Source organism: Stenella coeruleoalba, assembly GCF_951394435.1.
Source record: "Stenella coeruleoalba genome assembly, chromosome: 12".
Classification (NCBI taxonomy): domain Eukaryota; kingdom Metazoa; phylum Chordata; class Mammalia; order Artiodactyla; family Delphinidae; genus Stenella; species Stenella coeruleoalba.
In genome coordinates this window covers 42,656,963-42,683,911 of record NC_137158.1, presented here as the reverse complement: position 1 = coordinate 42,683,911, position 26,949 = coordinate 42,656,963, and the positions used below count along the sequence as shown (strand labels likewise).

Genomic DNA, 26,949 nt, shown 5'->3' with positions numbered 1-26,949 from the left:
CAAGGACACTGGCAGCAGAAGTTCTGGGAAGTACTCCTTGGCATGAGCCCTCCCAGAGTCTGTCATTAGCCCCACCAAAGAGCCCAGGTAGGCTCCAGGGTTGGGTTGCCTCAGGCCAAACAACCAACAGGGAGGGAACCCAGCCCCACCCATCAACAGTCAAGTGGATTAAAGTTTTACTGAGTTCTGCCCACCAGAGCAACAGTCAGCTCTACCCATCACCAGTCCCTCCCATCAGGAAGCTTGCACAAGCCTCTTAGATAGCCTCATCCACCAGAGGGCAGACAGCAGAAGCAAGAAGAACTACAATCCTGCAGCCTGTGGAACAAAAACCACATTCACAGAAAGGTAGACAAGATGAAAAGGCAGAGGGCTATGTACCAGATGAAGGAACAAGATAAAACCCCAGGAAAACAACTAAATGAAGTGGAGATAGGCAACCTTCCAGAAAAAGAATTCAGAATAATGATAGTGAAGATGATCCAGGACCTCAGAAAAACAATGGAGGCAAGATTGAGAAGATGCAAGAAATGTTTAACAAAGACCTAGAAGAATTAAAGAACAAACAAACAGAGATGAACAATACAATAACTGAAATGAAAACTACACTAGAAGGAATCAATAGCAGAAAAACTGAGGCAGAAGAACGGATAAGTGACCTGGAAGACAGAATGGTGGAATTCACTGCTGTGGAACAGACTAAAGAAAAAAGAATGAAAAGAAATGAAGACAGCCTAAGACCTCTGGGACAACATTAAACGCAACAACATTCGCATTATAGGGGTCCCAGAAGGAGAAGGGAGAGAGAAAGGACCAGAGAAAATATCTGAAGAGATTATAGTCGAAAACTTCCCTCACATGGGAAAGGAAATAGCCACCCAAGTGCAGGAAGCGCAGCAAGTCCCATACAGGATAAACCCAAGGAGAAACACGCCAAGACACACAGTAATCAAATTGGCAAAAGTTAAAGACAAAGAAAAATTATTGAAAGCAGCAAGGGAAAAATGACAAATAACATACAAGGGAACCCTCATAAGGTTAACAGCTGATTTCTCAGCAGAAACTCTACAAGCCAGAAGGGAGTGGCATGATATACTTAAAGTGATGAAAGGGAAAAACAAGGGACAACCAAGATTACTCTACCCGGCAAGGATCTCATTCAGGATCTCATTCAGATTCTATGGAGAAATCAAAACCTTTACAGACAAGCAAAAGCTAAGAGAATTCAGCACCACCAAACCAGCTCTACAACAAATGCTAAAGGAAATTCTCTAAGTGGGAAACACAAGAGAAAAAAAGGACCTACAAAAGCAAACCCAAAACAATTAAGAAAATGGTCACAGGAACATACGTATCGATAATTACCTTAAACGTGAATGGATTAAATGCTCCAACCAAAAGACACAGGCTTGTTAAATGGATACAAAAACAAGACCCATATATATGCTGTCTACAAGAGATCCACTTCAGACTGAAAGTGAGGGCCAACAGTACCTAGGAGCTTCTTAGAAATGCAGAATCTCAGTCTTACCCCAGTCCAACTGAATTAGAATCTGTATTTTAACAAGCAATTCTAATACACATTAAAGTATGAGAAGCACTAGTCTAGTTCTCTACCCTTCCACATTGAGCAAGTAACCCTCTCTCAGCAAATTTGAAAAAAACACTATATACAACTGCATGTAAATCTACAGTAATCTTCATAAAAATTTCAATTAGAAACAAAAAACAGGGCTTCCCTAGTGGCGCAGTGGTTGAGAGTCTGCCTGCCGATGCAGGGGACGCGGGTTTGTGCCCGAGTCCGGGAAGATCCCACATGCCGCGGAGCGGCTGGGCCCGTGAGCCATGGCCGCTGAGCCTGCGCGTCCGGAGCCTGTGCTCCGCAACAGGAGAGGCCACAACAGTGAGAGGCCCGTGTACCACAAAAAAAAAAAAAAAAAAAAAAAAAATTCTGGGACTTCCCTGGTGGTCCAATGGGAAAGACTCTGCGCTCCCAATGAAGGCAGCCAGGTTCAATTCCTAGTCAGGGAACTAGATCCCACATGCATGCCGCAACTAAAGATCCTGCATGCTGCAACAAAGTTTCCACGTGCCACAACTAAGAGCCAGCGCAGCCAAAATAAATAAATAAATTTTTTTTTTTTTAAAAAAAGAACATTTCTAACAAACTTTGAATCATACGGGAAGCTTTTCTGTATCCCTTCCCTATCACCTCTACCTCCACAGCATCCCCATAGTATGAACAAAACAAGGGCACTTAAACACAAATACAGGGCATCCCAGAAGAATATATCTACTTCCACTAAGAATTTTAAGCTCTATTTTAGTAATAACTTTTTAAGCAGCAGGACTGAAAATGGTACATTGCTATGGTAAAACAAAAGTTCTGGTTATGAGAAAGCTATCTTGACTATTCAGTAAATCTACCTGAAACAAAATTATTTTACATGTAATCTGGGTCTCACACAGTTTTTAGGAATGTGTTGCTACACTGTTTTTGTTTTTAATAAACTACAATTCTTCAAACTAAAAACCAGTCCACCAAATATAGTATCAATATAATGTAGACACAAAATTCAAGTTGTTTCTGATACCGTATCTGGTAGAAAGAAACTTTTTTTTACCCCTTTACCCTTGACTTAGGAAATTAAGTTGATTAGAAATGTAAGAACTCTCCAGGTGTTTAGGATTATGATTACTTATATTTGTCCCTCATAATTTTAGGTATTTCCATAATTTTCTATCATGACCTTTCTTTATACCTTCATTACTTGTATAATAAAAACTGATTTTTAAAAAAGATTTTCCTTTAAAACATAATAGTAATTGAAAAATGCTCTCAAAGTGTTCTTGGACTTTACTATGAAAATACAATTAAACTGAAACTTACCTATTTCCCTCATATTATGCTGCATTTGAACGGGTTTTAAAAAGCACAGTGGTAAAGGACACAAAATAAAATCTCAAGAAAAAAAAGCCTAACTCCGAGTTAGGTTTATTGGCCTGGTCTATGGAGCACTTTCCATCCCCTCACTAGGACATTCAGTGGGCTGTATCTATAATCACTTTCAATGACTGCTGAAGGTCTTTCTTCCCCCCAGCTCAAACTTTCTAGCTCTCTTGAGTTTTGCAGGTACCTGAGTATAGCAGACACACTCCAGGGTGACCCCCAATAATCAGATACATCTCTATACTAGCTTCTCCCCTTGAGTTTGGGCAGATCTGCGACTTCCTTCTAGCCAACCCAATATGGCAAAGGTGACAGGATGTCACTCCTGTGATTACATTATATTATAAAAGACACCAGCTTAGCTGGCTCTGGTAAGAGATTCTCCCACTGGCTTTGAAGAAACAAGCTGCCATACTTTTGAGAGGATCTAAGAGAGGGCCACACAGCAAGGGTCTGTGGGAGGTTCTAACAATCGAGAATGGTGCCTGCTGACAGCCAGCAAAAAACAGAGACCTCAATCCACATCAAGGAACTGAATACTGTCAAAAACTACACGGCCCTGGAAGGGAAGCCCAAGCTCCACAAAGAAGCACAACTCTTCCAACAGCCTGACTGCAGCCCTGTGAAACCGTGAGTGACAGTGACACCGTGCCCAAACTCCTGACTCAAGGAAACTATGAGGTTAAAGAAACAAAAACTCCGCTGTTTTAAGCTGTTAAATTTGTGGTAATTTGTTACTCAGCAACAGAAAATTTCGGTATTGGTTATCTGTGTATCAGCAGACACTTACTTAACTAAGAACTTATTATTAGGATGAATGCTAATTCCTGAATTGTAATAAGTCTTATCCTTCCAATATGGAAATAGATTATTAAACTTTAACAATGCCTATAATCTCATCTGGCCATTCACATTTTGGTTTGTGGAATTCTAATGCATTTTTCATGGATTTCCAAATTTTCTGCCATGTTCTTATTAACTTCTTTCCCTGAGTTGCCTTTTTACCCTTTAAATGTAGATGCTGCAGGTAGAATCCCTATTCCAGCAAGCCGCGCAGATGCCAAACAGTTGCTGCTGCCTAAATTCCAACAACCTGAGAAGAGCAGTAAATGGAGCAGAGATAATCTCCAAGTTCTTGCTAAGAGAAAAATACAGTATAAGAAGAGCAAGAATAGGCTTTTCACTGCTAATTTCTTCACCAGCCCTCTCCAAAACTGTCAGATTGTTAATATGAACCAATAATGGACAGTGGTCAAGAAAGGTAGTTTTCCACTTAAAACAAAGGCAAATTTATAGGAATTAGATAAAAAGTAGACATACTGCAACCAAGTAGAAATTAGATATTTTTCAGCCTAAAATGTGCTAAAAAGAAGTGAATAAAATCTGTCGTCAATGCCAGTCATTTATCAAAGGATAGCCCACTTGCCATACTCATGATCCCCGACTCTTAGGCTCCCAAGCCACTTTCTAATCATTACTTTGGTTTCCCAGGTATTTCAAACTAGGCAAAGAGGAAGCCCAGAGGGCTTCAAGCACTGTATCCAGAGTATTGTATCCACCTGGGGGATACAAGTATTCCAATCCTTGGAAAAGACTGTGTCTCACTGTAAGTTAAACTAGCAACCTAATCTACGGCGCGTACAACATGATTACCAACTGGACTTAATGAGGAGCAATTCCTGGAACAGCAAGGCTCATACCCACACTGTGTTACTGAGCTAGGGAAAGGACCTCAAGAGACCCTGTCCACAGCCCTACTACTAACATAGTAACCCTGAAACAGCTTTAAAAATCGGAACAAGGCATCTCCAAATCCTGTTTGAACATAATTACAGAAAATAAGCATATAAAAATAACTTCTTTTTAAAATGTCTGTAAAAATAGTATAATCTCCATAATTGAATGAATTACTATAGTCACTGAAACTAAGACACTGATTGTAAAATGCAGCACTACTTTATAGAAGTATATAGGAAAAAACCGTCAATTAAGTTTTGCCACAATGTTAAACGATCATTGATTTCAACACATATTGATTTCAGAGATGTTAAAAATGTGAAAAAAGGTGCATCTCAGAATTGATGAAATACAGTACTAAAAATGTATTCTTCAGACAATTATTCAAATAAAGTATTAAACACTGAGTCTCTTAAATTGACACTATTCATAGCACATTCTTAAAGCTATCAATTTTTTTCACTTCTCATTTGAAATGAAGAATGGGGTGACACATATTGATTTCTAGCAGGTATCTTGCACAAACTTTAAAAATTATGGATCCCCAGCTTGAAAGTCATCGCATTTTCATTAGAGAATCACAGATCGGGGATGAGATAAACGAGACCTATATAAGTTAAATGACTGAGTACAGGGCCAGAAGACTTGTGAGCAGCAGTGGAGGCCTGAAGCCAGGTCTGTGCCTGTTCTGTGTTCTCTTCACAGAAATCAGAAATCATACGAGTAATTAGCATTTTCTGGTCCAACACTACAGACAGAGGGAAACAGTAAAAATCTCTGTCCATTTTCAAAGATGCTCTTTTATGAAATGATCCTCCTCAACTTCCCTGGCAGAATACTGACGACGGATAATTTGTTCAGCTAACCAATTCAACTACTAAACAGTTTCATTCTATCTGAATGGCACCCAACTTCTCAAAAACAAATGCCTTCTCTGCACACTCTGAGACCAGAAAATATTGCCTAATCAGCCACATGCCACCAAACGCTAGCCTCACAACAGGATCCAGCTGTATGAGATCACTGGTTCTTTACGAAAGGCTCTGGGAATGACAAAACATTTCAAAACCTTTTAGCATTTGCTATACTTGGACCTAGAAATTTTGACCCCCAAAGCTTGTTGAAAATCTGTTATGCTTTGCTCTGACTGGCCTCTTTAGAACTGATGATTATTCAGGGAAGTCAGTAAATAGTTCATCTTCTCTAGCCCTTAGTCCCTTTTGTCCTGGTTTCTTGCAAGGTGATTCACAGGGGACTTGCCCATATTAACCGGAGAGGACTCAAACATTAACGCATTTGAGTGGGACTGGTTGGAGACGTCAGCTGTGGGCTCCATCAAAATATATCTAGATGTCTCTATTACAGAATTCCTCATTGTATCATTCATTTCGATCACTTCAAAGTCCATTTCATTCCATTTTTCTGCATCTTCTTCTTCATTCTCTTCCTCACAGTCATTTAGCCCAGAGCTAGAGAGCAAAGCTTTCTGGTCCTCGCTTTTACTGTGTTCTTTATGCTGACGACTGATAGGCAAGGTGGCTAATTTATACAGCACAGGAAATAAAACAGCAGTGGCTACTGATGACCCCAAACAGGTGTACAAAACTACAGGCAAATCAGGGTATTTTCCTTGAAGAATTCCAATTACTGCAGGAATAGCCATTTCTCCCAGGGCAGCACCGACTACAAAAAATGCTGCAGCTTTCCCATGGATGGTCGTGTACTGCTCAATCCAAGACACACCACTGGGAAATGTGGTTGCCATTGAGGCGCCATACACTGAAGTTGCTATCCAGAGACAAACTCGGCTCTTGTTGAAAAGCACCAGAAATAAAGATGAAGCCAGGCTGCCAATGTTGCTCAACACAATCATGGTTCCAGGTTGTAAACATGTAGCAAAAAAGATTGCCATACCCCTGCAGGCTGCAAAGGTCCCCCAGAAGATGGAGTTCAACCCAGCCGCTTCACTTTCTTTCATGCCAGCATGGGTGGTTGCAAAGGAGAAAACGTAAGAGCCATATGTTACCTCGGCTCCAACATAAAAAAAGAAGAACAGAAAAAGGAGACAAAGAAGGGCATTGTGATATTTAGCTCTTCGAAACCTCTGAGTAGATACTTTTGCTTTATCCTGCCTTGAGCTTTTCTTTACAAACAGAGCGAAAAAAAAGAGAGAAACTACAAAAATATAAGTACCGATAACAGCATAAGCCCACAGTAAATTCATATCGTCAGGTATTCGAAGCAGAGATTCTGAGTCAGCTTCAGATGACTGGTTGAGGGCAGAATGGTTAAAGTCAGCCTCTGTGTGGTTTTCAGCAGACACCATCCTGCCCAATGCCAATTTAGCCAGCAGGGGAGCCAAAAAGGCACCCAAGGCAAAACTGAAGTGTAAGGCCTGCATATGGGGGGCTCCTTTGTCCCCCCAAATAGCCAAGATTAGGACGTTACCACCTACCAATGAAAGATGGGGAAAATGATTTAATCATAGTAACTTAGTAAAAAAAAGTTCAAAATAGATGAGTCTATTTTACATGGCACAAGGATTATAATATTCTAAGTTATCAACTGTTGCAACTAAGTCAATTCTATGATTAAAAAACTCTAACTCACCAATACCACCAGCGAACTCTAAGCACTGGAACATCACACACTCACAAATGGGATTCTACAAGCTAATAAACCACTATTTCCTAGAGCCAAGTACATTAGCCCAAGGCTTTTTATAATATAGTTCTAATACCAGGGATAGGAGGGGTGGGGGTAGGGAAGGATATTTATATAGTTATTTTTAAACATTTTAAATATATATTATCATCAGATAGTGGCCAAATTACCAAATTTTTCTGTACCTGCAATCGGTAGCCACTTGAAGAAAATTATTTATGTATACGGCGGATGCAAAACACATGTTCAGGAACCTGAACATTACAGGATTCTGCTGTGCCCATTGCAGGAAACAAGGAACACGGATACCTTCTAACACACTCAGTTACACTGTCTATGTATCTACATGGTGAAAGGCAAGAAGCCTCAAGTCTTGTGTTTTCTCTTTCTTTTTAATATATTTGCAGATAAACATACAATTCCACACAATTCCATCCTGTAATTTCACAACCAAATTAAGCCCCAAGTAAAAGAATATTTCCCCAACCTATCAAATAACAGGAAGAGAGGGAGAACGTTGGTTTCAGGGGTGAACAAATGTCACATATGTTATTTAGTAGGTTTTAAAAGATATGAAGATACATGGAGAGGATCTCCTGCAGGAGGTCAGGAACTTTTGAGAGAATAGGAAAAGAAGGGAAATAATACACAGCACAGGTTTCTCTTAGTTCAAAAGGCAGAGTGCATTTTAAATTGGAGAGCTGCTTTTATGTTTCCTCAGCCAAATAATGGTTCCAAACTTGGTTTGTTCTATTAACCCGTCAATTCCTGACATATTACAATGATAAAGTTCTATCCCGAAATGAAAACCTGCTCATCTGCACTGTGATTACCCACATGGGGGCCCCTTCCCTGTTTGGATACTGTAAATCAACAATCTCTCAAAGAACAAAATTCTCTGAATTCACTCTGTGGTTGGCTGCTCAAAAATGGGCACCCTACTTGGCAAGAAGAGTAGTTGCCGGAAAGGTGGTTCTGACCTGGAGACCCCATGACCAACTCAGTAGGTCAGTGTCATTTTAGGGGACACTGCAAGTGACAATTTAATATCATATGCTCTACTTTTTCTAGTAGAAAGTCCCTACTCCCAGAGTTGACAATGAAGGGCTCACTGACCTGTATCCAGGATGCCAACTGAAACACCAAAGATGGACATCATGACAATCAGTAACACCGCGGTCTTACAAAATGGAACAAGATAAAGACCAATTGTGGTAGCGAACATTGACATCCCTGAGAAGAAAAGTAAAAGTCAGCTATAAAAAACACTATTTATGGGAAAGGGTTATGGATCAAGGCAACATCATAAAAACTCCCAAAAATGTAAAAACAGGTCAAATTAAAATTGAGTAATAATGAGTAGATGAGAGGTTTAGCTTCTACTAACAGTTATTTCATTTAAAAGCTTTTATCATCTTTATGGACTATAAAATATATGTTATTCTACTATAAATACATTTCTAGTACTGCTAATAATCAAACAATACATTATACCACAAGGCAAAGTTTTATAGCAAAACAGAGCTCAAAAATTATTCATTTAAATGTTTCATATTTAACCACCTAAAGAGATGTTTAGATATGAGGTAAAAAATAAAAAAGACAAAAATTAAATGCAATTACTATAGTAGTTCATAGTAGAAATGTATTAAACAAATTTGGGGAATAGGGAGGGAAATATAAGTAGTATACTCTTTCGACACACTATGGAAATCAGAGAGATTATTTACTCATTCATCAACAATGGTAAATTATCTCCTTACGTCCAAAGCAGTTTTATCACATTAATTCAGATTTTCTTTAAACATGTCAAGTTATCCCAAAAAAGAGTAAGTTAAAAGCTTCGCCGTCTATTTTGAGAGTGAGGTAGAGAGGCCTGGGGTAATCATTAACATGGGGCAGCTGGGACAAAAATTGAGCCTTCATCATTTCACCCACCATCCCCTCCCACCTCATTCTCAGTCCAGGGTCTAATCTGGGGAGGTTCAAGGAGTTTATTCTGATCTTTGGCCCAGGAGATCTGCCCTAAACCCTGACAATCAGAGCTCTTTGGACAACTTGTATGTTATCCAGTGGTGGTGCCTAAACTACAATGAAGGTCGGGAAGGCTAAGGATCGCTAACACACTCCAGGGCTAATCTAAATTTCCAGAGGGGTTTTAGACCGGATTCCCAGTAACTGCCAAGATGAAAGCAGGCACCAGGGAAACCTGACTTCCACTGAGGATACCTAAACACTACCCTTAAGTTGTCAACCATTCTGCAAGCCAGTATGTTTCATATTTATAAACAAACTGTAAATTCCTCGAAAGTCACAAAGAAGCGAAAATTGTTGTTTACTTACCCAAAAGAAGAAAATGATTCATAATGTCAAAAAGAACTCCACCAATCACAGAGCCACCCAAATATCCAAAGGCACGGCCCACAAAAATCAGAGAAAGACTGCTGATATTGCGGTTCACATTTGCTGCCAAATCTTGAAACGTGGGTCCCAGTATAGCGACACTCATTCCCTAAAATTTAGAAAGACAGAAGTTTTCATTTACAATCACTAAAATAATGTCTATCCAGGTGGTAGCTGTTTTTCAGTATTAAAAAGGGAGGAGGGGATTTCAATGTAATGTAGGAGATTAAGCCCCACAGTAAAATTCATAATGAAAATACTAGTACTAGTAGAGCTATAGACTCCTATTTCTGGTGTGCCAAGTCCTAGTGCTTTTCTAGTTTTGACAACCCTCGATTTTTACAAAATTCTTTAATTCTTTTGGCTCTTTGCTGCAATTCTGTTTCCTTTTTGAACAATACCAGAAAAAAACTACAGTATTTGTATTAACAGTAAAATGTAACATTAAAAAATTTATGAAATAGTTTTGAATAGTCTGAAATATACTGCACGCACAAATAACACCAGAATTTTGAGGTTAAAAATTTAAGTTAACAAACCATCAAAATATTATCCCCATTTTTTGATGTTGTTAAAACAGCAATATTTCTGGATGTACATGGGGTCCTTCCTCTGAACTACACATATAAAACATGTAAGAGATAAACAATTTGAATGTTTCTAAATCTACATTTTTTTCTTCAAAGAAAACCAAAGCCTCAGGAGTACTGTCTGTAAGGCTTCCTTAGAGAATATTACATATGCGTGTATGCAATGACTTTAAAAATAAAATTTTACTCAAAGACATGTAACTTCAGCAAAAATTAGGGGCTGCAGTTGGCTTTCACAGGAAATTCGCTGGACACACAAAAAATGTTTCCAATCGGTCTACATTTCAAGAATAAGTGATTCTAATTGCACGAATTTGCTCTAAACGCTTGGGTGTAGCCCCTCTCCAGGCCTGAGCAGTCCCCAGCTACGAGCAAGCTTGGGCACAGGTGCAGAGTAAGTGCCTAGTACAGGAAGGGAAGGCTGCGCCCCAGCTGTAACCAAATTAGTTCCCGCCTGCAAAGCACTTAAAAGGACCTGGCACATCATCTGCAGTGACGTTTCTTCGAATACAAATACTCTAAGAATCAAGCCTGGCTCAAAGGAAGAGACACTAAGTGGTCACAGGTGACTCTGCTCAGAGGACTCACCCTCCCAACTCCCCAGGATCCCAATATTTAAGACAAGTGACCACAGGGCGGCCAAAGGGGTTGGCAAAAGGCCAAACTAGCCTTGCAGTTTGGTCTTAGAAAAACACTGAAGGACCTGAAATTTTGTTTTACATAAAACTGTAGGCAGAATAAAAGACATTCCTGGCTCAACCACTTAACCAGCTGTGTGGTCCGAAAAAAAGTCACTTTCCCTCTCTGGGTCTATTTCCCCACCTGCAAAAATAAGGGGTGAATTTGGTCAGCCGAGGAAGAGAAAAAACCAGTAGAGCAACTTTGCGCAATAATTTGGGGGTTGGGTGAACGCAGGAGGCGGGGGGGGGGGGCTTCGGGGGAGGCTATAAACCTGGCAACCCCTCTTGCATCCCCCCGACCCCACGGAGGAGAGGTAGAAAGGTTTGCTGGTGCTGGAAAATATTTTACGAAAATCGGTTTCACATCTGACAATAGCCCTCTAAGATTATAATTGTGCCCATTTTTCAGATTATGAAACTGAGGCCCCGGCAGATTAAGGAGCCCAAGGACACCCAGTCTGCAAGCGGCGGAAACGAGACAGGAGCTCGGAAGGCCGCGCTCCCTACAGGACTTCTGCTCACGCCTCGGCCTGGGAGGGTTCCAGCCCCGGCTCTCACCAGCCCCAGGAAGGCGGCACACAGGAGGACGGTGATGAACCAGCGCAGCACGCTCCCAGCCCGGCCGCTCCGCCGGGAGCCCGCCACCGCCTCCGGCTCATTCTCCGCTGGGGCTTCGGCCGGGAAAAGCCGCTGCCCGGCAGCCTGGGCCCCGGCCCCACAGGGTTCCAGTTCCAGCTCCAGCTTGGAGGCTCGCGAGCAGCGGTCTTGCTGCCGTCCGGCTTCTCAGAGGAGTCTCGAGAACTCCAAGCCCTGCCCCGGCCCCGCGCCTCCAGAGCCGTTGGTCTCGGCTGGCGCCACCTCCCCGGGGGAGGCCCTAGTCCGGGCCGAGGACTAGAACTTCTGAACGCGCCGGGTGTAGCCGGCAGCGGAGGCGCGCCCTCGCACACGCAGGGCGCCTGCCCGGGTCACGTGGCGGAAATGTGGCCTCCAGCCAACCACGGCCGTGCCTCAAACCGGAAGTTGATAGGGTTGCCCAGGACACTGGACGCCGCGCTCGGGCCTCAGCATCACACTTAGCTGAGCTCACAGAGGCCCTGTGAGCGGGCGCCGCGCGGCGGAGCGAGCTGAAGCCGCAGCCTGGGACCCGACGAATCAGGAGGGAAGATGCAGCCAAGCCGTCAGGAGGAAGTGCTGGCCAAGAAATACAAGGTATGGCTTCGCTCCCTCTCCCCGGGTCTCCTGGGGGGTAAAGGGAACCCCAAGGTCTGTCCTTAATACAACTTTCTAAAATCCCTGCCCTAGTTCCTTTAAGGTCTGTCGTCTATTGATCTGCAGTTCATCTGTTACTCCACAGCATTTGTTGAACCACATATGTAAGCTTTCACGTGTATGAGCTCAATTGATCCTCATAACAACACTCTAAATTACGTGTTATCCTGATTTTAAGATAGGAGGATTGAGTCATAGAAACTAGCAACTTGCCCAAAGTCAGTCAGTGAATCAGTGGACACAATAGCTCAAGAAATCTGGAGCCAAAACTGCGGTTTCAAGCACACTCTCACCCCCAGTCCCTTCAAATAATTCCATTGTTGTAAGGAAGTGGAGCAGGGCTTTGATTTGCAGAATGCCTGAATAAGGTTATGCCAGTGGGGGCTTCTCTGGTGGCGCGGTGGTTAAGAATCCATCTGCCAGTGCAGGGGACACAGGTTCAAGCCCTGGTCCGGGAAGATTCCACATTCTCCGGAGCAACTAAGCCCGTGCGCCACAACTACTGAACCTGTGCTCTAGAGCCCGTGAGCCACAACTACCGAGCCCACGTGCTGCAGCTACTGAAGCCGGCGCGCCTAGAGCCCGTGCTCCACAACAAGAGAAGCCACCGCGATGAGAAGCCCGCGCACCGCAAGGAAGAGTAGCCCCTGCTCGCCGCAACTAGAGAAAGCCCGCACGCAGCAACAAAGACCCAAAACAGCCAAAAATAAAAATTAATTAATTATTTTTAAAAAGTTATGCCAGTGGATGAAGGAAAGGCCTTGTTTTGTGTATCCTACTCTAGCTTTTTGTTTCCTTTTGCTCTTTGACCAAACAGACCACGGCCTCAAAATGTGTAAATATTTTTTTCTCGTTTATCTGAAATGTTCTTTTCCACCTGATTACTCTCCAGCTCACCCACTTAAGCTCCAGATTATACACACCTGAGTCTTATCATCATTTCCCTTGCAACCCATCTCTCCAGCCCCATCCATTTGGTCATTAATCACGTCCCAGTTTACCCCAGAAAGTACAGGTGTTATGATTTAAGAGAACCTGTTTTAGTTTTTCAGAGTCAGGGAATGTCTCTGAGAAAAGTGTAATGTGATTGAAACAAAAGGCATATACATATGTTAAAGAGAATAGAATATGATATGGGAGAAGTAAGTTAGGTCCAAATTGTTAAGGGCAAATAATTCTTCTGCCTCGATCTCTTTCTCCTCTCCTTCTGGGACTCTGATGACTTGTATGTTAGACCTTTTGATATTATTGCAGAGATCCTTGATGCTCATATGTTCTCTTTTTCTTTTCTAGTTGTTTTTTCCCCTCTCTGCTCTTCAGTTTAGATCATCTCTGTTGATGTCTCTATCTTCAAGTGCACTGCCTCTTTCCTCATCTCCATTCTGCTGTATCCACTGAATTTGTTTATTTCGGTTATTGTACTTTTCAGTTCAAAATTTCCACCTGGTTCTTTTTCATCCTTTCTTCTTCTCTGCTGAAGATGCCTTCCTTTACATTTATCTTTACCTCCTGGAACATGTAATAGCTGCTTTAAATTCTAGGAAAATGCCAACATCTGTGTTATCTCAGGGTTTGTGTTTGTTGCTTGTCATTTCCCTTGGGATTTGGTCACATTTTCCTGTTTCTTTGTATGACAGGTAATTTTCTATTGTATCCTGGACATTGTGACAGTTACATTACGCAGACTCTGGGTCCTGTTAAAATCCTCCTCTGGAGAATGTTCATTTAAGCAGGCAATCAACCTGATTGAGTTCAGGCTGCAAGTTTCGTATCGCCTTCTGTGGATGATGGTTCCAATCTCAGTTCAGTTATCAAAGCCTGTGCTGTGCTGTGCTGCTCTGGGCCAGTCCTGAACATGCACCACTCAGGCGTTCATCTGAGACTTGGGCAATGGTTTAACACTCAAATCAGTTGTCAAAGCTGTTGCTATGCTGCTTCGGGTGTCTGTCACACACAGGGGCAAACCCAAGGGGCTTGCGTGGTTCATACACAAAATTTTAGTGATCACCTTCTCTAGCTCTCCCCTCCCCACCTCCCCACTCGCTTTCCAACCCAGAGCGTCTCCATTTCTCAGTTCCTTGAACAAGGAAGATGGGGTTTCTATCATTCTATCTCATTGCCTTGAAGGGTTTTTTTTTCTAAGTTTTGATTCCCCTCCTTTGTTCACTTTTCAGAGTCCTCAGGTACTTGCTCTTTGTATTTCATCGTGAGTGGTTAGTTGTCATCAGTGGGAGAGGGGCTGGAGCAGGCTTATGATAACACCGAACCAGAACTATCCCTACCTATCTTTGAAGAGTCAGCTGAGGTGTTACTTCCTCTAGGAAGCCTCTTCTTACCCTCCTCTCAGTCTCGGGACTATTTTAGTTTCCCTCCTTTGTGCATAATTCTCATAGGCCACCAGCTACTACCTATAGAATTTTCCTGTTTATGTGTCAGCTTCCCTTTTATACCAAGAGTGCCTGAAGGAAGGTACTGTGTCTTATTTATCCTCAAGCATAGTGCCTGGCACACAGTTTGTCTTCAGTAAATGTTCGTTGAATGTAGTAGACTTTTTCTGAACAACCTAACCAAAAATCTGAATTCCTATGTAGCTATGCTACTCCTAAATGTTCTCACACATTCTAGCTTGTGTTACAGTTATTTCAACACTTCTCTTTAGTTCCCTAGGAGATTGTAAGCTCAATGAGATGGAAACCATGGATCTCATGTCTCTATCTCCCCTGTGGCATTGTGTTATATACTTAAAATATTACATAATTGAATTGAGGTTCAGTTAACTAATTTTAAATGTTTTAATTCACCCTGATTAAACATCAAAAAATTTTTTTTCTCTAGATGGAAAGATCTACTTTCTGATTCTCCCCACTTCACTCCTGAAAGCAGCAGGATACTTTTTCCACTTGCCTCCAGAGGTCACTCACCACCTTTTTTTAAAAAGGGGTGATTAAAATAGGGCATTGCTTCACGCAGCTTTCTCTTTAGACCATTTTTGAGAATACATCTTCTTGTGTGAGACAATTCAAGAGAAATAAAAATGTTGATGGGCCATTCTTTAAATAAATATAGTTTTATTGATTCCCTTGAAAAAATGGATATTCTACAATATATATGACAATTTATCTTTGAAGAAAATGTCTGGGTCTTAGTGGCTAATATGGTACTACCTTGGCATATTTGTGAAATGGCAACAGGGAGGCAGGTTTTTCATCTTTCAACTTAAAATTTTACTTTGGACGAGAATGAGAAGTTAGATGGATTATGTTTAGGGACTGCATATCACTGCTAGGACCAATTTAATCTTTATTCTCTGGAGGGACCATCCTTTTTACTTATCAGTAAATGTCTCATTAGTGCTTAAAGTGCATCATGAAAAACTAGGTGTCATCATAACTATTTCTATCAGTATACTAAACGATCATTCTTTAACCTCATCTCTAAAAGCCCAGTCTATTAAAACCAACTCTCACAAAGGTTTAATTTCAGTAAGATAACTCTCATGTTTGTGCTATGTATTTTGAAAAGTGAGAAATAATATTGAAAGTATCTAACATTGGTGTCTGTTTGATGGAATTAACTTTTTATCTTATTAAAAATAAAAAATTACTGTTTTTTCATGAAATTTCCTTATAAAAATATAAACTTAAAATTTCCTTTAACTGGATTCATTGTAACATTTGGGGCTGCAGGACTCTGAATCTACCATCATAATGGGCTCCTAGGCTGTATTGGTCAGATAAAATCTTTGCTGTACTGTACCATTATTAGCCAAAATCAATATATCAAGAGAATAAAAACAAAGCAACCAAAAGTGAGAGCATGGCTACTGTAGACTCTGCACAGAAAAATAAAATAACATTTCTTAAGGTACTAAGGGCTTCAGAAGCAATTAGGGTCATCTGCATCAAAAAAGAAAGCCACTTTAGGGCTTTAGGTACTTTGTAAGGGATATGATCTCCATCTGTACAAAGAAGAGGCCACTTATCCAGAGCTGTACACTGCTCTGCCCTGGAACAAAGGAAAAACTGGAAATTACAGATGGCTTTTAGCATTCCTGTTTAATCACTGCCATCTGATACCACATATGATACTACCTGCTTGGAAAAAGTCCAAAACCTTTGCAGAAATCCCCACAATGACAAGGACTGTTGTGTTGCTGGACTAGGAACAAATACTAGTAACAGTATTTCTTTTTAAGTTGCGAGCAAACTATATAAAATCCCACCTGTTCATTTATTTAGTCATTAAATAGCTATTCAACATCTAGCACGTGCCAGGCATTGTTCTAACAGTGAAAAAACAGACAAAAATTCCTGCCCTCATAGGCAAGGTAGACAGTGAACAAATACATTTGTAATGTTATGTCAGATTGTGATAAATACTCTAAAGAAAAATAAAGCAGGAAAGGGGGATAAGAGTGATGGGAGGGGGTTATTTTAAGTTAAGGTAGTGTTGGGGAGGGCTCTGTGAGTGATGTTTGAACAGAACCCTAACTGAAATGAGGGAACCGAAGGGCAGGAAGAGCAGTCCAGAAAAAACAACAGGTGCAAGGATCCATTAACAGGAGTGAGCTTGGTGTGTTGGAGAAATAAGAAAGGCTGAGATCAGGCAGTGTTCCTGACTGGGTATGCCTTATGTTAAGGACTTTCTGGGTATGTTAGAAGAATACACTAGAGGCAGGCAGGATGGAGAGTAGAGAGAACAGAGATCTAATTAGGCGGTTATTTGATTAGGTCAGATTTGTGTAGGTGGTGAGAGTGTTCAGATTTGGGAACTATATTGAAGATAAAAATAATAGTATTTGCCAATGAACTGGGTGTATGAGAGAAGGAATATAAAAAATGACTTCAGGGACGTCCCTGGCGGTCCAGTGGTTAGGACTCCCCACTTCCACTGCAGGGGACACGGGTTCGATCCCTGGTTGGGGCACTAAGATCCCACATGTCACACGGTGCAGCCAAAAAATTAAAAAAAAAAAAATGACTTCAAGGATTTTGACCTATGTCAAAGAAACCCAGAGCTGGACAGTAGTTAAGGCTATAAAAACAGATTTTACTCAGGAACTATTATAATAAAGGAAAAGAGACCTCAGTATAGAACTGGGCTCAATTCTGAATACAACAAGGAAAAGTGGGAATTTATAGCCAAGGATCCTGGTTGAGGGCAGGGGGAAAGATCAGTGGATAGAAAATTATTAAGAGGGAACAGAGTAAGGGGGTTTCTGGCTAAACCAGCCTAGCAGGAGTCTTGCGGAAGGCAGGCCAGGCTGATCCGGCATCACCAGGGGGATGTTGGGGATGAGCAACCCAATCAGATATCAGAGTGCTCAGCTATCTAGGGTGGGGGCTCTGGCTAAACCACTTTAGCAGGATTCTTGCTGAAACTGGGTGATGCAAATGGTAGTCCACAGTTGAGGCCTTGCTGGGAAAAGGATTCAGGAGAGACTGTTATCTAAGCAACTGGTAAATAGTGCTCCTCTTTATTCAGGTGGAAAAGATTGTGGAAGGAGCATGAGCGCTGCTGGGAAATGGAAGAAAATCAAGAATTCAGGTTGAATGTGTTAAGATTATGATATTTATTAGACAATTAAATGAAGGCATCAAGTGGGCAGCTGGATATTCAGTTCAGTGGAAGGATCAGAACAGTAGATATAAACTGGGTGTTATCAGCGTGTAGATGGTATTTAATACTGTGTAACTGGGTGAGATCACCTAAATTGTGAGTATAGACAGAAGAGGGCCAGGGAGTAAGCCCTGAGGGCATCCCACATGTAAAGGTAGGAAAGATGAGGAATATCCTGCAAAGGAGACTAAAATAAGAAGGAAATCAAGAATGTATGGTTTTAGAGGCCAAGTAAACAGAATTCAAGAAGGCGTGTGATCAGCTGTGATCGGTGGAGAACACACTGGATTTATAGAATCACACACATGTTCTTAAATAATTATGTAACTTTCCTCAGCCTCACTTTCCAAGTGGGTAAATCTGGAAAACCAAACTGAGGACTCTATCTTTTGAATTTAGGAAGCTATTACAGGTTTTTGAGTAGTAAAGAGTATCAAGATGAAAGCAGAGGATTAAGAACATTAGCAGGCAGTAGTGGCCAGTTGAATTGGAAAAACTAGAGAATGCGAAATGATTTTAGTAGTTTTATTACGTAGTTCAGCAAAGAGATAATTGTCTTTGTGCCAGAGTGGTTTGGTGAGAATGGAAGCGTGGGTATGGAGGCAATAATTCCCATGACCTTTCTTTTTTGTCTGTTTTCTTCTGTATGTACATGTTCCATGGCAGTACCAGAATTTCTATATAAGAGGGCATAAGATTGCAAGCTGGTTGGAATGTGGGGAGAATTAGGGGACTTGTATTCAAGATAAATCATTTTTACTTCGATTGTATCTTTATTTAGAGTGGCTGAGCGTAAGGAACTAATGGAGATTTTGAGTAGGCCAAACCACTCCCCTATTCCACCACAAGCCACCCCTGAGTAAAGGCTCAAACGATGTGAAACTATGGCCAAAAGAACTTAGATCTAGCTTTCAGGCCACTTCAAAGAGAGAAACTATGTACAGCAGAAAATGTTCACCCAACCCAGCTCTTTATGAGGAGGCTGGGCAAGGGTCAGCTCAGTTGTCCATTAGCTTGAGACAGAAATGATTCTTATCTCTTGTCTCAGTGGTGGCTAGACCTATTGGGAGTTCAGTGAAGGGGAGCTGAAGTAGTCAGAATCCATGAGAATGGGTCAGACTGAGTCATTAAGCAAAGGGGCCTGGTGATGAATAGGAGCTGAAATAATGAGCTAAAATAAAGGGGTTGAGAAGCCACAAGAATGAGGAGTTAAGGCAAGGACACGGACCTAGCATGCCGAAATGGCATGTTCATCAAGCCAAACTTATATCTGGTTTATGTAATGTCAGTTACCACAAATAGTTTATTATATTACTATGTTTCTTGACAATTAGGGATCGTTAGCTGTATAATCAAAAGAATTACTCAAAAATGGTTTATTGGATCTCTCTGATTAGGTTTTCAAATTATTCCTAGCTTCTTTGATGATAATTTCATAAAGAAGTAAAAGTAATCTGCTGTGGACTAAATTGTGTTTCTCCCAAAGTTCATATGTTGACGCCCTAACCCCCAGTGTGATAGTATTTGGAGGTAGACCCTTTAGGAGGTAATTAGGTTTAGATGAGGTCACGAGGGTAGAGCCCGCATGATGGGATTAGTGTTCTTTTAAGAAGAGGAACAGACACCAGAGCACACTTGCTCTCTTTCTGCCATGTGAGGTCACAGAGAGAGGAGGGCAAGCATCTGAAAGCCAGGAAGAGAGCCCTCACCAGGGAAGTGAATCAATCAGAACTCTGATCTTACTTCCCAGCCTCCAGGACTGTGAAAAGTAAATTCCTGTTGTTTAAGCCACCCATTCTAAGGCATTTTGTTATGGCAGCCTGAGCCGACTAGGATAGAATCCATCACAGTATTGTTTTGTGTTTTTAATGCAGTCATGCATTAAACTCTTCATGATAATAGCTGAGTTAATCTTTAAAACTGCATATTTTCTCTTATACTCAACTATTTTAAATGTAGACTGATTATTAAACCTAAAAAAGCCCTGTTTGTTTAATAGTATTATTAACCTGTTAAAATTATATTGATGTTGCCATTTAGAGATGGTGAAAAGAGAGAATGATGAATAAGTGAGATAGATCAGCTACTCAGGCTAGACCCCAAGGTCAAGTCTCTTCAGAGTTCAACTTTCCAAGGTTAGGAACTCAATTATTAGTTCATCTAGAACTGATCAGGTCCCAGAAAACTAACTGATATGAGCAGACCACAAGATGATAATTTACAAACAGAGTGATCTGCTCTGTATCTAGTATTCCCTAGATCTAGGCACTCCTCCCCAGTGAGCAGAACCAGTCTGGAAGTCAAATGATAGCTTAAACAAGGGTCAACAAACTAAAGCCCACAGGCCATATCTGGATACATTCTGTTTTTGTAAATAAAGATTTATTAGAACACAGCCACGCATATTCATTTACACATTATCTATGGCTAATTTTGCACTACAGTGACAGTTGAGTAGTTGTGACAGAGACCTCATGGACCGCAAAGTCTGAAGTATTTACCGCCTGGCCCTTTACAGAAAAAGTTTCATGACCACTATATTTGAAGGTTCTCTATTAAAGTAAAAAATTAAGCAGAAGGAATTATATATGTCCTTAAAACTGTAGAATCAGATAAACTGTCCTTTCCCACTGTCAGGTTAATTTGGGGCTATATTAGCAAAATCAGAACCCTAGAAGTGCTGGGCATATACTGACAAATGCTTACCATCTAATGCTCTTTTAAAAAATATCCTTGACTTCTGAATTACAGTCTTCCCATCAGTTTATCTCTCATTGTTATGATTTCTAAATTTCTGTCTTTCCTTTTAGGGACATGACCTAGCCTGTGTGAAGATTTAGATAGCACCTACTTTTATTATCAGCAGTATCTTTATAAATCATTACTTTAGTATGTTATTTTCTCAGAAGATTTCCACAGATAGCTACCTCTGTCCATTTAAAGTTGGTTCTTATTAGTTTCAAAATGTGAATTTCCCCCTTCCATTTTCGGGGTGACATTTTCTGACTTTGTCCACAAATTCTTAGAGTGTGTTGCATCTGTAGCTGTCAGATCAAGGGTGACCCACAACATGCACTGACCATCTCCGTTTCTCAATATTGAATCATAAAAGAAAGTTTTTTCCTGCTGGTCAGAAAGGTTCAAATGAGCAATTATTGGTAGCTTTTAGCATCCTGTCAGCTGGTTATCGATTGATTGCCTCTTAGCACCATATCCACCCTTAAGTACCTGCTCTGCAATGATGGATTGGACCATTAAGCATTTCTCTTTTATAGTGGGCACAGTGCTGAAATTCTCAGTAAAGGGTGCTGGAGGGACATTGTAGGAGGAAAGGGGCTTCTCCTTTGTTTTTTTGCTGCTATCATTTTCATTATTGCTGTCATCACTGGTAGAGTATCATCATTATTACTGTAGCAACTGGGAGATACAACGTATAGCCATTTTTTAAAATAAATTTATTTATTTATTCATTTTTGGCTGTGTTGGGTCTTCGTTGCTGCCTGTGGGTTTTCTCTAGTTGTGGCAAGCAGGGGCTACGCTTCGTTGCGTTGCGCGGGCTTCTCACTGCGGTGGCTTCTCTTGTGGAGCATGGGCTCTAGGCACACGGGCTCTAGAGCGCAGGCTCAGTAGTTGTGGCTCACGGGCCCAGTTGCTCCGCGGCATGTGGGATCCTCCCAGACCAGGGCTCAAACCCATGTCCCCTGCATTGGCAGGCAGACTCTCAACCACTGTGCCACCAGGGAAGCCCCCTTACACTATTTTTAAAGTGTGGTATTCATTTTTTTTTCCACTATGGAGTTGTAGAAGTTTCTTATATAATTTGGAGATTAACCCCTTGTCACATATATGGTTTGCAAATATTTTCTCCCATTCCATAGATTACCTTTTCACTGCGATGATTGTGTCCTTTGCTGTGTGGAAGCTTTTTAGTTTGATGTAGTTGCACTTATTTTTGTTCTTGTTGCCTGTGCTTTTGGTGTTATATCCATGAAATCATTGCAAAGACCAATGTCATGAAGCTTACCACATTTTGCAATCATTTGTGCTATTCTGAAAGAAACAATAAAACCATCTTTCCGGTTTAGGGAAAAAATGTTAAACATTCCAGTAAATAGTAAGACGGTTTTCAGACTTTTCAGAATGCTTTATCTCACAAGAATGCTATTATCGTTGCCAACTTTTCACCATGTTTCCTTGTAAAGTGGTCACTTAATCTTGATGGTTTCATTGCTTCATTAGGGAAAAACATGTTAACAAAATGGGCATATGGCAACCGTTCATTTGTGGGCAAAGATATAAAATCCAACTTGAAATATTCAACTGAATATTGATAATTTTTCTCTATAATTAATGAAATGACTAAATAAGTATATTCTTGTAGATCAAATTGCTGTGAATGCCACATTACAAATACAGACCTAAGCTGTATTAGATGAGTATCGACTACTCAAATACCACGAGTGGCATTCCCTTGATGATTTTCCAAAATGGAGACTCACTCATGGTAGAGTTCAAACTAAAACAAAATGCAGTCTTCCCTTGAGTTACATGATAGTTTATGTTTTTGGAAAATTTGGTGTTTATTGGAACTATGCAAAAAAATTTATGTTTATATGTACAAGAGGTTTAGAGTCTAGGCTCAGATAATTAAAAGCAAGCTTTTTTCACTCAATGAATATTTAACAGGACATTCAAAAGTTGGACAGTGTGTGGGACTATCCCATATCACACATTGTAGGATGTCTAGCATCTCTGACCCCTGCCCACTAAAGGCTAGTAGCAACTCCCAGTTACTATGACACCCTCACAGATTTCCAGAGTACCCTCTGGGTGCAATAAGACTTCAACTGAAAACTACTCATGTAAACTGTCTGCCTCAAAGCTTCGCAAATAGTATTCTCTGAAATGGCCAGGGGCAACAGAAGTTGGTGACATTTCTGTTGTATGCTATAAGGATTCTAGATAAAGGTATTCTTTTACAAGATGCTTCATAGTAAAAGTTCACATGTGGTAAGAAATTCAGGGGTACTACCTTTGTTCGTAAGCTTCAAAGCATTTAAAAATTTATAGGCATACAGTGATAAAGGATTGTCATTGCTAGGTGGCAGAGCTTCCCTTACCAATGAAAGTTGCTTGCTCTCTAGTATCTAAAGAGACTAGTCTTTGTCTAAAAACTGTGATAATGTCACCTGGGACAGATGCCTCATAAGAAATGCCATTCTCCTTAAGGCCCATGACAACCATTACCATTCTCTATTGCCGCTAGGCCCATAACAAAGACCAAATCTCAACATGATTCAGGGAGACAGGTACACACTGTGATCCAGGAGGACATAGCTTGCACACCAAAAGAATTGCAATACTTCATTAATATATATTAGCAGAAACCTGGTGAGTGTGTAGGAGTAGATGCTCAGGGTATTAGAGCAAGGAGAGCAGAATATAACATTAGATCCAGCTGAATTCATTGATATGGGTACACTTTACTGGATATTGTGAATTCAAAGGGTTAGATCGTGCAGCTGGAGTTGGCTGTAACAGCTTACTTGGATCACTAAAATTTGGAGGCAGTGGTGGTCTACAGTTAATGAGGTTGAGATGCTAGAGCTTTCTTGGCATGATGTAGCGGAGAGAATCCAAAGGTTGGCCTCAGTCTTTTTTCATAGCAAACTTCAATCCTCAAAGATTCTGAAGCAATGCCTACAAGATCTCAAAGGAAAGAAGGCATGAGCCAAACTCTCTGTCAGGTATAGAAGCAAAAGACAAATAGTCTGAACATGAAAGGACACAGGGAATGTTATTTCCTTGACCCTGTTGGAGAAATCTGTTAGAAGATTCAGCCAACCAAGAGATGAGTGGAAAAACAACTGCAAAGGGATTGGCAATGATTACTGACATGAACTGTACGACTAGGACAAATGTGGGGATTTTGGTGACAGAACAGAATATAAATGTTGTTAGCCCTGATAATGTAGAAATTATATCAAAAATTAGTTATATCATTAAATTAGTTATATCACTAATGAAAGGTGGGAAGCAAAGGGTGGAGAAGGGTAGAAGTATACTGATTTCTTCATCTTCCATAACTAGGGGTCAAAGTTATCACTTAATGCTAGTAATTCAAGTAGTAGAGTTATAAGTATTCTTTTGAACAATGCAGAGTAAACACTAAGAGAGCGATTACCTACTAAAAAAAGGTGATGGAGAAAAGGGTGGGGACAAGGAGGAAAAGGGTATTTATTAATTTTGTCTTTGTTCATAGTAGAAAATTATTAGACACTGTCAGATGAGGAGGGAGAAGATGGATTGTTCAATGAGTAATGTCTAGTATCAAATTGGATAAACATTAAAGAAGTAGATTCCTACTTCATACCATACCTCAAAATAAATCATAGAGTTTAGAGATTTAATGTAAAAATGAAACCATAAAGATATTAGAAGGGATTTTAAGAATATAGCTACATAATAGGGTAGGCCTTTCTAAACATATAAGCAATGAGAGAGTCTATAAAAGTGAAAACTTTAGTTTAAAAAAAAAAATCAATGTAAAAAGACAAACTGGGGAAATTTTTACCAACACTTTAATTAGAGTCTCACATGATATATGAAGAGCGCTCACAAACCAGTAAGAAAAAGAGAAACCCCCCAACAGAAAAACAGAGAAAGGATAAGAATAGATAATACCCCAAAGAAGAAATGCCATGGCTGAGAAGTTTATGAAAAAATATTTCCACTAATTAGTCATAAAAAATGCAAATGTAGACAAATATTGTATGATTCCACTGTATGAAGCACCTAGCATGGTCAATTCATAGAGACAGAAAGTAGAATGGTGGTTGTCAGGGACTAAGGGGAGGGAGGAGTGGGGAGTTAGTGTTTAATGGGTACAGAGTTTCAGTTTAGGATGATGGAAGCATTCAGGAGATGGATGGTAGTGACGGTTGCCCAGTAGTGTGAATGTACTCAATGCCACAATACACTTTAAAATGGTTCAAATGGTAACTTTTATGTTCTGTAGATTTCACCACAATTGAAAAGACTCCTGAGGATTTTAAAGAAGGACTCTTGTATTTAAGGATTTAGGTTCATCTGTAGGAGACTGTGAGAAGAGAACTTTAAACCCTGAAAGTAAGTCTGATACTATGATAATTCTTTGATTGAGTCATACCTCTAGAAACTTTGTTTTCTGTATACAATAGAATTCTGTTTTTTTCCTATAAAAATTACTTCCTCAAGAGAGTAAATTTTAGAGACTGGTTCAAGATGGCAGAGTATAAGGATGTGCGCTCACTCCCTCTTGCGAGAGCACTGGAATCACAACTAATTGCTGAACAGTCTACAGGAAGACACTGGAACTCACCAAAAAAGATACCCCACAACCCAAGACAAGGGAGAAGCCACAATGAGACAGTAGGAAGGGCACAATCACAATAAAATCAAATCCCATAACTGCTGGGTGGGTGACTCACAGACTGGAGAACACATACCACAGAACACATACCACCCACTGGAGTGAAGGTTCTAAGCCCCGTGTCAGGCTTCCCAACCTGGGGGTCCGGCAACGGGAGGAGGAATTCCTAGAGAATCAGACTTTGAAGGCTAGTGGGATCTGATTGCAGGACTTCAACAGGACTGGGGGAAACAGACACTCCACTCTTGGAGGGCACACACAAAGTAGTGTGTGCATCGGGACCCAGGGAAAGAGCAGTGACCCTGGGGGAGACTGAACCAGACCTACCTGCTAGTGTTGGAGGGTCTCCTGCAGAGGCAGGGTGTGGCTGTGGCTCACTTCGGGGACAAGGACACTGGCAGCAGAAGTTCTGGGAAGTACTCCTTGGTGTGAGCCCTCCCAGAGTCTGTCATTAGCCCCACCAAAGGGCCTGGAGGCTCCCGTGCTCGGTCACCTCAGGTCAAACAACCAACAGGGAGGGAACCCAGCCCCACCCATCAGCAGACAAGTGGATTAAAGTTTTACTGAGTTCTGCCCACAGAGCAACAGTCAGCTGTACCCACCACCAGTCCCTCCCATCAGGAAGCTTGCACAAGCCTCTTAGATAGCCTCATCCACCAGAGGGCAGACAGCAGAAGCAAGAAGAACTACAATCCTGCAGCCTGTGGAACAAAAACCACATTCACAGAAAGATAGACAACATGAAAAGGCAGAGGACGTTGTACCGCATGAAGGAACAAGATAAAACCCCAGGAAAACAACTAAATAAAGTGGAGATAGGCAACCTTCCAGAAAAAGAATTCAGAATAATGATAGTGAAGATGATCCAGGACCTCAGAAAAACAATGGAGGCAAGATTGAGAAGATGCAAGAAATGTTTAACAAAGACCTAGAAGAATTAAAGAACAAACAAACAGAGATGAACAATACAATAACTGAAATGAAAACTACACTAGAGGAATCAATAGCAGAAAAACTGAGGCAGAAGAACGGATAAGTGACCTGGAAGACAGAATGGTGGAATTCACAGCTGCAGAACAGAATAAAGAAAAAAGAACAAAAAGAAATGAAGACAGCCTAAGAGACGTCTGGGACAACATTAAGTGCACCAACATTCGCATTTTAGGGGTACGAGAAGGAGAAGAGAGAGAGGAAGGACCAGAGAAAATATTTGAAAGATTACAGTCAAAAACTTCCCTAACATGGGAAAGGAAATAGCCACCCAAGTCCAGGAAGCGCAGAGAGTCCCAGGCAGGATAAACCCAAGGAGAAACATGCCGGGACACAGAGTAATCAAATTGACAAAAATTAAAGACAAATTATTGAAAGTAACAAGGGAAAAACAACAAATAACATACAAGGGAACTCCCATAAGGTTAACAGCAGATTTCTCAGCAGAAACTCTACAAGCCAGAAGGGAGTGGCATAATATATTTAAAGTGATGAAAGGGAAGAACTTACAACCAAGATTACTCTACCCAGCAAAGATCTCATTCAGATTCAATGGAGAAATCGAAAGCTTTACAGACAAGCAAAAGCTAAGAGAATTCAGCACCACCAAACCAGCTCTACAACAAATGCTAAAGG

General features: G+C 40.8%; 2 protein-coding genes across 2 annotated transcripts; one reads left to right on the top strand and one right to left on the bottom strand.

The window, feature by feature from the left end:
- Positions 1-1,536: 1,536 nt before the first annotated feature.
- Positions 1,537-11,789, bottom strand: MFSD4B (major facilitator superfamily domain containing 4B). Its single transcript, XM_079939309.1, is given in 5 exon segments — positions 1,537-5,926; positions 5,928-7,138; positions 8,468-8,584; positions 9,695-9,863; positions 11,583-11,789. Coding segments are annotated over 4 exon segments (1,530 nt in total). The 5' UTR covers positions 9,861-9,863; positions 11,583-11,789; the 3' UTR covers positions 1,537-5,890.
- Positions 11,437-25,018, top strand: LOC307195479 (uncharacterized protein; the record flags this gene model as incomplete). Its single annotated transcript, XM_079939602.1, has 3 exons — positions 11,437-11,480; positions 11,534-12,233; positions 24,931-25,018. The coding sequence occupies 2 exons, from the start codon at positions 11,437-11,439 to the stop codon at positions 12,099-12,101; spliced, it is 612 nt and encodes a 203-aa protein (XP_079795728.1). The 3' UTR covers positions 12,102-12,233; positions 24,931-25,018.
- Positions 25,019-26,949: the final 1,931 nt, after the last annotated feature.